At 35.1% G+C, this 13,999-nt stretch overlaps 1 protein-coding gene across 1 annotated transcript; it reads left to right on the forward strand.

Annotated features, from left to right (window-relative positions):
• The first annotated feature begins 430 nt into the window (after positions 1-430).
• Positions 431-9,475, forward strand: bcl7a (BAF chromatin remodeling complex subunit BCL7A). Its single transcript, XM_028463648.1, is given in 9 exon segments — positions 431-609; positions 3,434-3,515; positions 3,578-3,674; positions 3,759-3,905; positions 6,179-6,254; positions 6,256-6,276; position 6,536; positions 7,660-7,681; positions 7,684-9,475. Coding segments are annotated over 9 exon segments (588 nt in total). The 5' UTR covers positions 431-517; the 3' UTR covers positions 7,734-9,475.
• Positions 9,476-13,999: the final 4,524 nt, after the last annotated feature.

Raw genomic sequence — 13,999 nt, forward strand, 5'->3', positions numbered from 1 at the left:
AGATAAATCTTATTGCAATGAATTTGAGCTAAACACGACCAGTAATATCGTAAAATTTTACTCAATAAATTATTTGAGTTTAAGCTTGAAAAAACTCTTTCAATATTGAACTGAATTTAAAATGATTTAAAAAGTTAAGGACCGTTTTTTGTTTTACTTAAAACTGCTGCAGCATAAAAACAGGAACTTGTTATTATCCATAAATATGGTTGTTGCAATAGGTAAATGTTTTATTTTATTTTTCATTTTATTATTTCGTGACAAACTAAGAAAGAGAGACAGACAAAGAAAGACAGATAGAAATGATAAATGTTTTTATTTTATTTATTATTTCATGGAAAATAAAGAAAGAAAAAAGAGCGAATGAAACAGCGCCTCCTATAGGTTGAATCAGGAACACGTCATCTTTTCTTTGTTCTTCCTCCTTCTGCTCTGCACATGCGCACTGGTGGTCTGAGCGCTCTACTCGCTGCATTGTTTGATCACCGGTGACCGTGAAGCTTCTACCGCTGCGGAGATGTCGGGTCGGTCGGTCCGAGCGGAGACCCGGAGCAGGGCCAAGGATGACATCAAGAGGGTCATGGCCGCCATCGAGAAGGTCCGGAAGTGGTGAGTTTTATCACCCGCTTATCGAACCGGGCTGAGGCGGGCAGCAGGCGGCACTAGGCCGGGAAAGGAGCCTGGAGGACCGGGAGATAGGAGAGCCTACCGACCGGTGGAGGGTACCCTGCGGCTCCTTGGAGGATAAACACACACTCTGTCCCGGTGTGTGTGTGTGTTTCTGCTCCGCTCGGTGTGAGCGGAGCACAGCCGGGAGGGGAGCCATTATTAGTAACTGGTCACATGAAGTCCTGGCGGCTTACAGCCGGAAAACGTGCGTGAAGCTCGGCTGAGGTGCCGGTGGAGGCCCGGGACTGCGGAGCGAGGACCGGGGACCGTGTGGAGGGTCTGATACACGGTTTACCGAGGGTTTTATTACGGCTTGTGTGTGTGCGCGTGTGTGCGCGCGCGTGTGTGTGTGTGTGTGTGCGCGCGCGCGCGCGCGCGTGCGTGTGTGAGAGACAGACAGTTTTACTGTCTTTTAACTAGGGCTGCACAATTAATCAAATTTTAATCGTGATCACTATTATTTTGGTTGCCATTAGGGATGTAACGATTCACTCGACTCCTGATACAATTCGATTCACGATACGATTCTCTTACTATTTATTTTACAAAATGGGACTGTCGACAAATGATGCCTGAAAAATAATCCTTTATTTTTTTGGGGGGAAAACTACAAAATACTGTATTATTTTTCATTGTCAAAAGAATCCCTTGATAAACTATTCAAAACAATGCAATTTAACTAAAAATAAATCTTGAATGAAATAAATAAAGGAATAATACAAATGAAGAAGAACCCTATAAATTTAAATTCTGGTTCTATAGTAAACAATTCAAAACTGCATAATAGTTCTTTTTCTTTTTAAAAGTTCAACTGAAAATGTATTTTGTGCCTTAACAATTGGTCTTTAAAAAAAACAGTAATTTCACTGTATTTACGTCAGATATTTGTTTGGACCAGCAGAGGGCGCTGGTAACCCAGTGGTTGGTTGGGATGCAGCTATTCTTGCAGTGAAGAAGAGATGCTATGCTATCAGACAGAGCTAATAGAAAAACGCGACTTTTACAGATATTCATGTAATATTACAGATATTCTTTCGGTGCTAAAGGGGTAAGGAATCATTTATGAACATGTTTAAGAGTAGAAGGCAGCCAGAAAGAGAGTAGTAGCAGATTCTGCCCGCCGCCTACACTTCTGGACAAGAGAAGGATAAATATATTTATTAAAAAAAGTACTGCAATTAAATTTTCAGAGTATCGATGTGAACATGATACCTATGAATCGATTTTTAACTGCCTTACGATTAATCGTGACATCCCTAGTTGCCATGATTAAATTAACCTGATCGTTATTTACATTTAAATACTTTTTAATAGTGTATTTGTTCAGTTAGCCTTTGGTATAATTTTTAATCATTTTTTAAAATTATAATAAAAATGTAAAGCTTTATTTTGCGCTGTAAACTGTACACACGTCTGTTTAAAGTAGGGACATCCCAATAAAACCTTTTCACCTTTGATCCAATACCGATATTGCAGCCTTGCGTATCGGCCGATACCTATATTGATCCGATACATTATTAGCACGAATCATACATAGTTTTATGACTTATTTTGTAGTGTGGAATGTTATAAAAGTCTTGATCATGTGATGTTACCCAGAGAACAATAATCAGCAATAGTAGGGATGAGAAAAACTGACCCATTTATTATTAACCTATTGGTAACATACATTTTAACCTTCAACATAATATCTACAGTATTCTACAATTGAACAAATATAATCTAATATATATCGGAGATTTTAGATGCAATCCGATAAAATTCGATATTCACACATTGATCAGCTGTTTGTTAATAAATATGTCTGTAGCATTTTTCATCAGAAAGTTTAACCTTGAATAGTTTTTCTGGTCAGACTAAAGAGTTAAAAATATCAAGAGTTATATCGTATATCGCCTTTTGATAAAAAAAAAATATCAATATGAGTTTTGGTTCATATCGCTCAGCTTTATTTTGAAGCACATATTTTTGCTGTTAATTTAACACCTGTGAATGTGTCCCTGTTGAACTGTAACAGCATGTTTTACACAGAGGAATTAAAACAATGACATAAAACATGTATTTTTAGTGTAGTTGTTATATTTGTATATATAAGTATCATTGAAATCACAATAAAGTCACTCCTATGTGTCTGTGGATAAACCAGTGTTTCTGTGCATCTCTGTCGTGTTTTTAATGCTTAGAATAGAATAATGTTTGTTGCAATATGTACAGTATATGTTTAAAAACATTATTGTGCGTGTTCCAGAGTCAGATTGGAAAAAAGAATAAAATAAAATGACAAACGACAACAAATCAGCCAAGACAGCAAAAATGCAAAAACAAGGAAAAACAAAAAGATAAATAAATACAACCTAAGTTTAATTTACATATCGCACATAAGAGAGCGTGAGATAAAATAAGAGCTGAACTTTAGTTTAAACTTAAAGTTTTTCACTCGTTTGTTTTTGGTGAAAAGTTCTGAAGCTTTAGAAACTTTGTGTTTTCGTCTTTCCTGCATTCTTCTTCTTCTGTTTACTGCACAAAGTTAGTGGTGCAACACTGCCCCTATCAGTCAGTGTCAGGCACTGCAGCAGAAAAGGATTTTATCATCCATTTACAAGATTCAAATCTGTGCTGACGTAATTGATTATGTCGACCAATCATTGCAGCCTTAGTCTGATTATGATTGTAAATGAACTTATTGTGCATGTTTTAGTTGTTATATTATAGTGTTTAGCGTACAATGCTAACGTGCTAATGTTTTCCTGTTTGTTTTGCTCAGGGAGAAGAAGTGGGTGACAGTAGGAGACACGTCTCTACGCATCTATAAGTGGGTCCCTGTGACGGAGCCTAAATCAGACGATGTGAGTTCTTCATCGTCACATGATCTCTTTTTAAATCAATAACTGTATTTTTACTTGATCAGAAAAACAAGAATAAGAAGAAAGGCAAAGATGAGAAGTACGGCTCTGAGCTGACCACTCCAGAGAACAGCTCGTCTCCAGGGATGATGGACATGCACGGTGTGTGTGTGTGTGTGTGTGATTTATGTAGTAGATCTATGTAGTAGATCTACTCTAACTGCTCTATCTCTATCTGTGTGTCAGATGACAACAGTAACCAGAGCTCCATCGCTGACTCGTCTCCAGTGAAGCAGGAGAACAGCTGCAGCACCAGTCCAGCACCAGAACCCACGCCATCACACAGAGACCCCGTGGACAGGAAGAGGGAACGCAGCCCCGACAGTAAGAGAGGTGAGGGGGGGGAGGGGGAGGGTCACAGCCTCTGTTTACACCTTTGGCTTTATATTTGATGTAAATCTTAATTTTTTGGGGGTGGACTACAGATTTTCTGTATTTAAAACATGATTTATTGTCTCTCAGTATCATATATCTCCAAACTTTCACATCACGTGTAACCACTAAGGGTTCTACTTCAATCTGAACAAAAATGAGCATGTAGGTCATGTAGAAGCTTAGAAAATTATTATTTATTATGGGTTTGTGATTTTCAGAGAAAAGTGGCTGGAGTTTAGGAAGTTAAATATCTGATTTTAGTTCTGACCAAATGTTAAAATGTAAAACTCTCTGACGGCCACATTATATGAAGTAAATCAAAATGTGTTGTTTTTTAAAGTCTTTTGTTCCAGCCTTACTTTAAGCTAGATTAGCTCTGATTTAATCAGTGTGTGCTGCACTACGAAGCTCGCTAACGTCTTACGGAGCTAAATCACCATGGTAACTTAGGCTGAACGACTAGCCTGGTCAGGACCAGGTTTTGTTCTGGATAAGATCTTAGCGAGCGATAAAGCCCCGACTCCTGACCAATCAGATTTTTTAGAAAACAAGCTGACCAATAAAAGGTGATTTGTAAACACGTCACTGTGTGGATCTGACAGGACAGAATATTTATCCTTTATTTACCATCACATCCTATAGGAAACATATAGATTTATGTGTGATGATATAAAATAAGTCAGCTGATAGAACCTACGTGCATCAGGTGCTTTCACACAGATTAGGTGATTAATTAATTAATGTATGGTGTGGTGACGCTGAGCCTCAGTCCTGTAGATAATATAAATATATTCCATCTCATGATGTAGATCTGTATGAACGCAGAATCAGAGGCACAGACAAGGTAAAAGTGATCAGTGTTTGTTTATAATCTCACTAATTTAATCATTAACACTCATCAATTCCTGCATTAATTAATTCCTGCTTTTACTGCAGCAACAGTGTTTTTTTAGTCTGAATTATGGATTTTAATTCTTCATATTTTTAAAGAATTATTTTTCAATTGTGACTTAAGATTCTCTCCAGTTTCTCTGTGATTGTGATTGGTCTGACGCTACTAACTCCGCCCCCTGTCACTGGAGTGTGCACGTGGCTGTGAAACATGGTTAATTTAGTGAGTTATGATCTATATTAGTAGGACAGCTTCTGTCTGACAGACAATGTTTGGTTAGGTGAAGCTAACGGAGCTAAATCCAGGATATAGTTATCTAGTTTCATAGTACAGGCTCTATAATGTAGTTACAGTTACTCATGTTTGGTACTAATCAGTTTCTGTGATTGTTACAAACTAAAATCGTTGATTTTGCAGCAGCTTTTTCAAAAAAACCACAGCAAAAGTTGCATCATTCATTATTTTCTATAACTTTGCATAAACCTGGTCAATTTGCCAAAAAACCTGATTGCCTTGGATTATTTCATAACAATAGAGAAAAGATCATTTAACAAAGATATAGATTATTTCATCACATTTGAAAGGTTTCCAGTGCAGAGAATATTACAGTTTGTCCTAAAATAAATTAATGTTTGTTTTCCTGTGAGAAACTCATGACTTTTACTGCTGAGTCATTGATAATGTGTGAAATCAGATCATAGACCATGTTTGATCTGACGTCTTACGTCACATGAAACATTCCTGAACGCTATTCAGAATTAAATTAGCATTAGGAATTAAGTGTTTACAAATCAGGTTAAAGAGGAATTAATTTTTTATTCTTCTTTAAAGAGGAATTAATGTTCCCATGAATCAGAATTCACTGAAAACATACATTTCTAATTCTTTTAAAAAGCAGAGTTTCAACCTTTTAAATGGTTAATGAACTGCTGTAAAATAGTCCGATGGGATGGAGACACGTTACACACGTGTGTAGAAAGAATCCGCTCTGTGAAAACATTAAACCACGTGGTGACGCCGCATTGACCATTGGGTCATGAAATCTGTTGCAACACCTGATAAACTCTATAATTTTCAGTGATTGGACAGAATTTACATGAATATTTGTGATCACATATTACAATAAATACTCACTGAAGTTACAACTGATAATGTTTTGACTCATTTTAAATGAAGTATTATCATTTATATGGGACCTGCAGTGATAGTGGAACAGTTATAGATATAGATACATAGATACTGAATTAATCCTGTCTTTCTTCTCCTGGTTGACTTTCTGAACCACACACGTGTCTTGTGACGTTTGCGTTTGTGACGTTTGTGTACGCCGTCGTTCCAGGAAAGAACATGACGTCATCAGAGAACTCAGAGCGTTCTCAGAGTGTGAAGAGAGACGTTTCCTCAGGGGAGAAAGACCTCCGACAGTAAAGCTACTCAGTGGGCTTCATTATCGTTAGCATTAGCTGAGGACAGCACGTGTGAGTGAGGTGATGTTAGCACAACATTAGCTGTAAAATAAGGCTTCACCGTATAAATTACATTGTTTTTATTAATTCTCCAATTTTTAAATTATTTATTTATTTTATTCATCATTATTTTATTTTATTTAAATTGTCTCTTTGTTTTAATGGCATGTATATCCTCATAATGACGCTGTTTTCATGTTAAATGGGCGACCGTGGCTCAGGTGGTAGAGGGTCATCTTCTGATTGAGAGGTTGGGGGTTCGATCCCAGTACCTGACTATGTGTCGAAGTGTCCTTGGGCAAGACACTGAACCCTAAGTTGCTCCCAGTGGTCGACTAGTGCCTTGCATGTCAGTCCTGTCCCACTGGTGAATGAGCTGATATGTAAAGCTGGTGATAAAGCTCTATATAAATCATGTCCATTTATCATTTAAATTTAAGTGTTTTTATGGTGGTTATTTGAAAATAAAATAAAATCATAAATATGGTGGGTGATATGGAAAAAATCTTATCAGGAATGTTTCAGTTATTTAGGGTTTTTTTTTACTTCATTTAAAGTGGTGTAGCATTAGCATTAGCAATACATAACATGGCAGCAGATCATTGTAGTGATAGTGTTAGTGATAAAGTAACAAACTCACATTAATAAAATCCTACTTTAATCAGTCTTTGAACGCCTCATTTTACACAGTTTGGACAATTATGACCTTTACTTCAGAGGTCAGCAACTATTATCACTGCAGGGCTACAAAATGTTTGTTTGATCAGAGGGTCACATGATCAACATTCATGTCAGCATTAGAATAATTAGTGAACTGAGTATTAATACAGGAAATAAAGAGTTTTATAGTAATTTTGTGTTTTTCTCTCATTCTGTGTGTTTGTTGTTGTTTGCTTGTTGTTTTGTGTATTTCTGTTCTTTTGTGTATTTTTCCTGTAAAACACATGTTTTTTGTCATTTTGCTTGTTGTACTGTGGTTTGCTGAGTCATTTGTGTACTTTTGTTGTCATTTTCTGTAATTTTGTATATTTTTCTGAGTAATTTAGTGTCTTACTGTTGTTTTTTTAGTTTATTTTTGTGTTTTATCTTGTCTTTAACTATTTTCTTGCAATGTTGTAATTGTATGTACAGTATTTACTTTGGGGGCCACATTAAAATTAGACCGAGGGCCGCATGTGGCCCCCGGACCGCCAGTTGCCTATGTGTTGCTTGACAAGATAAAACGTTACTGCTTTGGTTACATTAGCCCTGAGTGATATATAGTTAATATTGGTGTATGAGACAGTCTAGATGTATAGATCTATGTATGATGTGAGACTCACTGATTGGCTGTTTGACTCTCTCTCCCCTACAGGATCTGGAGAGTGAGGCACCGCCATTAAGAAGAGCAAACTGGAGGCGTCGCCTCAGGACTTTGAGGAGAGTTAAAGGTTTGGGGGCGGAGTCATTTCCTCTCTTCCTCCTTCCTCCTCCTCCTCTTCTTCATTTCCTGTGTGGAGCTAACGGGTGCCGCAGAGAGGCTCCTCCCCCTCCCTCTGTGCTTCCTTCCAGTCGAAGCGACGACAGTCCTGAGCCTAGACCCCGCCTCCAGAACCCCGCCTCCTGACCTGCAACCTGTGTCTGTGAACACTGGGGGGCAGCACTGAGTCCTCTCCTCTCTCTCTCTCTCTCTCTCTCTCTCTCTCTCTCTCTCTCTCCTCTCTCTCTCTCTCTCTCTCTCTCTCCACGGGCTGAGCTCAGGACGAGCTTCCTGTTAGCATACAGTCGTGTTAGCAACCGTTAGCTTAGTTTTTCCTCAGGAGGGTCGATGCACTGTTAACGTTGGTCACAATCCATCACAGACAGACCTGCTGCTGTAGTGGAAACCTCTGTTCTCCATCCACCACGAGCCACGCCCCGCGAAGCCCCGCCCCTCCTCATCGGACACTCAAAGGGAAAACGTAACCCAATCAGTTTGATGTTAAATGGGAACATTTTAACGTCCTCCCTGTAGTTGTTTCCGTTAAATCCTTCGTCATTAAAAATACACGCGGTACTGGAGGACGCTGTCCTGTCTAAAGCCTGACGAAGGTTCCTGGAGTCGTGCCTTGAGTCCATTTGTTTTAAACCCAGAACGTTTGACTTTTTTGTGCCAACACTTTTAATCTTTTTATTCATAATCGCCTTAAAATCACAGATTAGCTTCGTCCAATCACAGACGAGTATGAAGTGAAACAGAACGAGTTCTTCCTGGTGCTTTGGTTCTGACCCTGGATCAAAGAAGGAGGAAACTAACACTAACTGTGGGCGGTGTCAGTGCTGGGTTTGAGGGGGCGGGGCTAAAAGAACTTGAAACAATGCATTAGATTCATAACGGGATGAAATTTGCATTTTTACTTTGAAAAAATGACAATTAAGCCTCTTATTTTGGAAGTTATTGACGTTTAATTGGACATTTCCAAAATGATCTTAAATATTCCTTTTTTCATTTCTTTATTTTCACCCTGAAATTTAAAAATAATTTTTTAACAGTTTAATTATTTCAGACTTTAAATTAAATAAAAAACAGTTTCAACTCAACTTTCAGAATAAAAAACATAGAATTGTTTTTGGTTGTATTGAATGTTTTTCATCCTCCATTTATGAATTTGTTGATTTTTCTATTATTTTCTCTCAGAATTCCATGTTTCCTGATGGATTCTTTTGTTTGTTTAATCTCACTTTATGAAACTACGACATCATGATCTGTAAATGAAGGGATGGGATCCGACCTGAACTCCCTTTAAGGTGCTCTCTGCTTGTGCCAATTTACTTGAAGTGGTTCCCGTGACCTCTGACCTCTGGCGCTAACCGTGGGCGGGGCTTGGGTGGATGGAGAGCAGAGCAGGAACGAGTGGATTAGCATATATAGCATAGCATAGCATATACCTCATTCCCAGTCCAGCCGCGCTGGAACTTACGATGCTATGGAGTCGACTTTCACACGTTGTAGCGACGCTCACGACTGCGTTAGTTTTTAAGAAGCGAGCAGGTCGTGGTTGGTCATCATTTTCCTTTTCCCGGGACCAGCTTGTTGTTTTCCACCTTGTACAGATTTATGGTTTGCTTTGACTTATTTATTCCATCAGTAGTGCTTGGTTTTTATCATCATTCAATGAGTTTGTTTTCTTAATAAAAGTCACAAAACCTCGTGTGTGTGTGTGTGTGTGTGTGTGTGTGTGTGTGTGTGTGTGTGTGTGTGTGTGTGTGTGTGTGTGTGTGTGTGTGTGTGTGTGTGTGTGTGTGTGTGTGTGTGTGTGTGTGTGTGTGTGTGTGTGTGCGCGTGCGCGTGTGCGTGTGCGTGTGCGTGTGCGTGTGCGTGTGCGTGTGCGTGTGCGTGTGCGTGTGCGTGTGCGTGCGTGCGTGCTACATTCAGATTAAAACATGCTGCGTTTAAAAGAATATAATAATTCAATAAAGAATAGAGAAAAGAAAAAAAGCTAAAGATAAATTTTACCAACAGCTTTAAAAGACCCCATGCTTTTATTTTGAAGGAGTGTGAACGATTCGCAACTCAAACAGTAGGGGGCAGTAATTTGTTACTTAAACTTTATTCAGAGTTTCTCAGTATCTAAGTCAACCTTTTAATTTAAAAAGTAGGAACAATGAGTTTAAATGGTTCATATGGTCATGACTGATGGTGGATGTGGTTAAAAATAATCATGAAATCTGGTGAAAAGTTAAAAGTGACAATAATAGGTCAACATATAAACATTAGGTGTAAAAGTGGTAGAAATGGTTTATAAGTGATGAACATGTCTGGAAAGTAGAAAAATGTGTAGAAAAGTCATTAAAATGTGATGTAGAAGTGTCAGAAATAAGAGTAATGTAGCAAAAATACATTAAAAGGAGCAAAAATATGGAAAGAAAAAGTGATGAAAATATGGTGAGTTTGGTGAAGTTGTAGAAAAATGGTAAAAAAAAAAAAAAAATAAGCAAAAATGGGCTGAAATTGTTTCTTAGTTTCTGAAAGGTATCTGGCGACCCCAAATGGGGTCCTGACTCCAAGGTTGAGAACCTACTCTGACTGATATAAGATAAACTATTATAACAATGGGGAAAAAAAATCAAATCAAATAAAAAATTTTAAAAAACAAAAACAAACTTCCTTAAAAACTTATTTTCCAGCTTCTAAAGCGACGAACATCATGAGTCAGCAGTTTTTTTCAACTGTGACCCAAACTGAAGAAAATCCAACAATTCCTAAGTTTATACAAAAAATATTTGTCGTTAAATCGTATGGATTTTAATACCTTAATGTCATATGACATTAAGGTATTAAAATGTAATATTTCCCATGGTCATAAAATTTCGGAAATGTAAAGTGTAAATCCAGTCGGACTGATATCTGTCACTTATTGTTTGGATATTATCAGTTTAGTATTTTATGTACAGTACAAGTGTAAACTAGAGAACAATAACGCTCCAACACAGCTGATTGGAGCAGCTCATTATCAGGTTCAGGTTAATCAATAGGTTCAGGTGTGTTGAAGGGGCGGGGCTTCCTAAGGCACCATCCACCACGTTTCCATCTGATCAAAGTGAGTCTGAATCAAAAACTCAACTGTTGAATGTAAAATGTGTTTAAAGTAAAATTCTGAACAGATGATCATTATTATACATTATCTGCCCTAAAGGCATAAATCAAAGAGTTTGTGAAAGTTATTAATGACATTAATCTGAATCTTTTAAATCAGCTTCAGAGTGAAATAAAGACGGAAAATAACTAAAGATTCTGATCAAACTAAACAAAACTGATCTTTCAAACTTTATGAGTGATAACTGCTTACTTACCTATATTTCTATTAAAATACTAGTTCTAAACTTGTGGGCCGGGGCCCGAAATATGCTCACTCACCCATTTTCAGCGGTCGCAGACAAAAAGCCACGAAAAAGGAGCTTTTATTGTAATTTCTCACTTCTGAAAGAAAAAAATTACAAGCTCAATTTTATATATTTATTTTATTGTTTTTATTACAATTTTTCTTAATTTATTTGGAATTTGATTAAAAACTGATATTTTATTTCTTGGCAAGTTTTGTCTGAACGTCAGTAAAACGAGTGCTGACTGTTAGATAAAGTAAAAGGTGTTACTAGCACTACTAGTTAGCATCGTATGCTAACTAGGGGGCGGGGAAAATAAAATCCAGGTTTTCCATTGGCTTTTAGAAATATTCCAACCAATCAGGGAGCTGGATTTGGTTCTAATCCCTCCTACTTCATATTCAGATTAGCTCTACCAGTAAATCTTTATTATTATAGACTAAAAACAGTCTAAGTAATAGTTACTAGTATAACTAAATATTCACTAGTAGTACTAGTAGACCTAATGAAAATAAAGTAGGAGGGATTATAACCAAATCCAGCTCCCTGATTGGTTGTGAGCCAATAGAAAGCCTGGATTTGCTTTTCCACGCCCCCTTATTAGCATATAATACTTATTATTAGTACTAGTAAAACTGAATGTTTATCTATTCTCTCTGTTCTGCTGATAATCTATATTTAATATATTTATTTTTCTGTATTTTATTAACTGCCCCATATTACATTATTAGTAATTATCATGTGAATCTTTTCCTCACTTTGTCTCGTGTGTGGCTCATTATTTGAGAATCCCTGAAGATGATATCACTATTATTATAACTAATATGATCACTATTATTAAAACTAATATTATTATACCATTGTGATCACTATTATTATAACTAATATTATCACTATTATTAAAACTAATATTATTATACCATTGTGATCACTTTTATTATAACTAATATGATCACTATTATTATAACTAATATTATCACTATTATTAAAACTAATATTATTATACCATTGTGATCACTTTTATTATAACTAATATGATCACTATTATTATAACTAATATTATCACTATTATTAAAACTAATATTATCACTATTATTATAACTAATATTATCACTATTATTATAACTAATATTATCACTATTATTATACTATTGTGATCACTATTATTATAACTAATATTATACTATTGTGATCACTATTAGTATAACTAATATTATTACTATTATTATACCATTGTGATCACTATTAATATAACTAATATTATCACTATTATTATAATTAATATTATTATACTATTGTGATCGCTATTATTATAACTAATATTATTACTATTATATAACCAGTATTATCACTATTATAACTAATATTATCACTATTATTATAACTAATATTATCACTATTATTATAACTAATATTATCACTATTATTATACCATTGTGATCACTATTATTATACTATTGTGATCACTATTAATATAACTAATATTATCACTATTATACCATTATGATCACTATTATTATAACTAATATTATAACCAATATTATCACTATTATTATCACTATTATTATAGCTAATATTATACCATTGTGATCACTATTATTATAACCAATATTATCACTATTATTATACCATTGTGATCACTATTATTATAACCAATATTATCACTATTATTATACCATTGTGATCACTATTATTATAACCAATATTATCACTATTATTATACCATTGTGATCACTATTATTATAACCAATATTATCACTATTATTATAGCTAATATTATACTATTGTGATCACTATTAATATAACTAATATTATCACTATTATACCATTATGATCACTATTATTATAACTAATATTATAACCAATATTATCACTATTATTATAGCTAATATTATACCATTGTGATCACTATTATTATAACCAATATTATCACTATTATTATAGCTAATATTATACCATTGTGATCACTATTATTATAACCAATATTATCACTATTATTATAACTAATATTATCACTATTATTATAACTAACATTGTCATTATTATTATAACTAATATCACTATTATTATACTATTGTGATCACTATTATACGAATTAACACTAGTATTATACTATTGTGATCACTATTATTATAACTGTGATCACTATTATTATAACTATTATCATAACATTGTGATCACTATTATTACAACTAATATTATCACTATTATTGCACTATTGTGAACATTTATTTTACTATTATCACTATTATCGTTAGCTCCTCCTACACTGTTTGTCTGATTTTGACATAGTTTATCAACACATTCAGAAAAATCCAGATTTATTAAATTATGGTTGTACTTTTATAATTTGTAGCTTTTAAACTTTTTAAATTATTAGATTTTTGTGAAACTGCAGTGATTTTTTTTTAATCTTATCGCTAATGTTTACTTATTGCTAGGTTAATGCTAATGCTAGGTCAATGTTAATGTTAGGTTAGTGCTCATGCTAGGATATGGCTATTGCTAGGCGAATGCTAATGCTTGGTTAGTGTTAATGCTAATGTTAGACTAATGCTAGGTTAATGTTATTGTTAGGTTAATGCTAATGTTTGGTTATTAATGATGTTAGGCTAATACTATTGTTAAGTTAATGTTAGATTAATGCTGTTGCTAGTTTAATGATAGTTAGGTTAATGTTATTGTTACACTAATGGTAACTAATGATATGTTAATGCTAGTGCTGTGCGACGCGGGACACCAAATGTATCTCCACTTGCATTTTCTTCAGGAAATGCAGATATTGTGGTTATTATTGTGATATATATATATATATCTATATGTGAGTAAATGACAGACACAGGCAGCGGTTT

Source organism: Gouania willdenowi, chromosome 12 (genome assembly GCF_900634775.1).
Source record: "Gouania willdenowi chromosome 12, fGouWil2.1, whole genome shotgun sequence".
NCBI classification, from domain to species: domain Eukaryota; kingdom Metazoa; phylum Chordata; class Actinopteri; order Blenniiformes; family Gobiesocidae; genus Gouania; species Gouania willdenowi.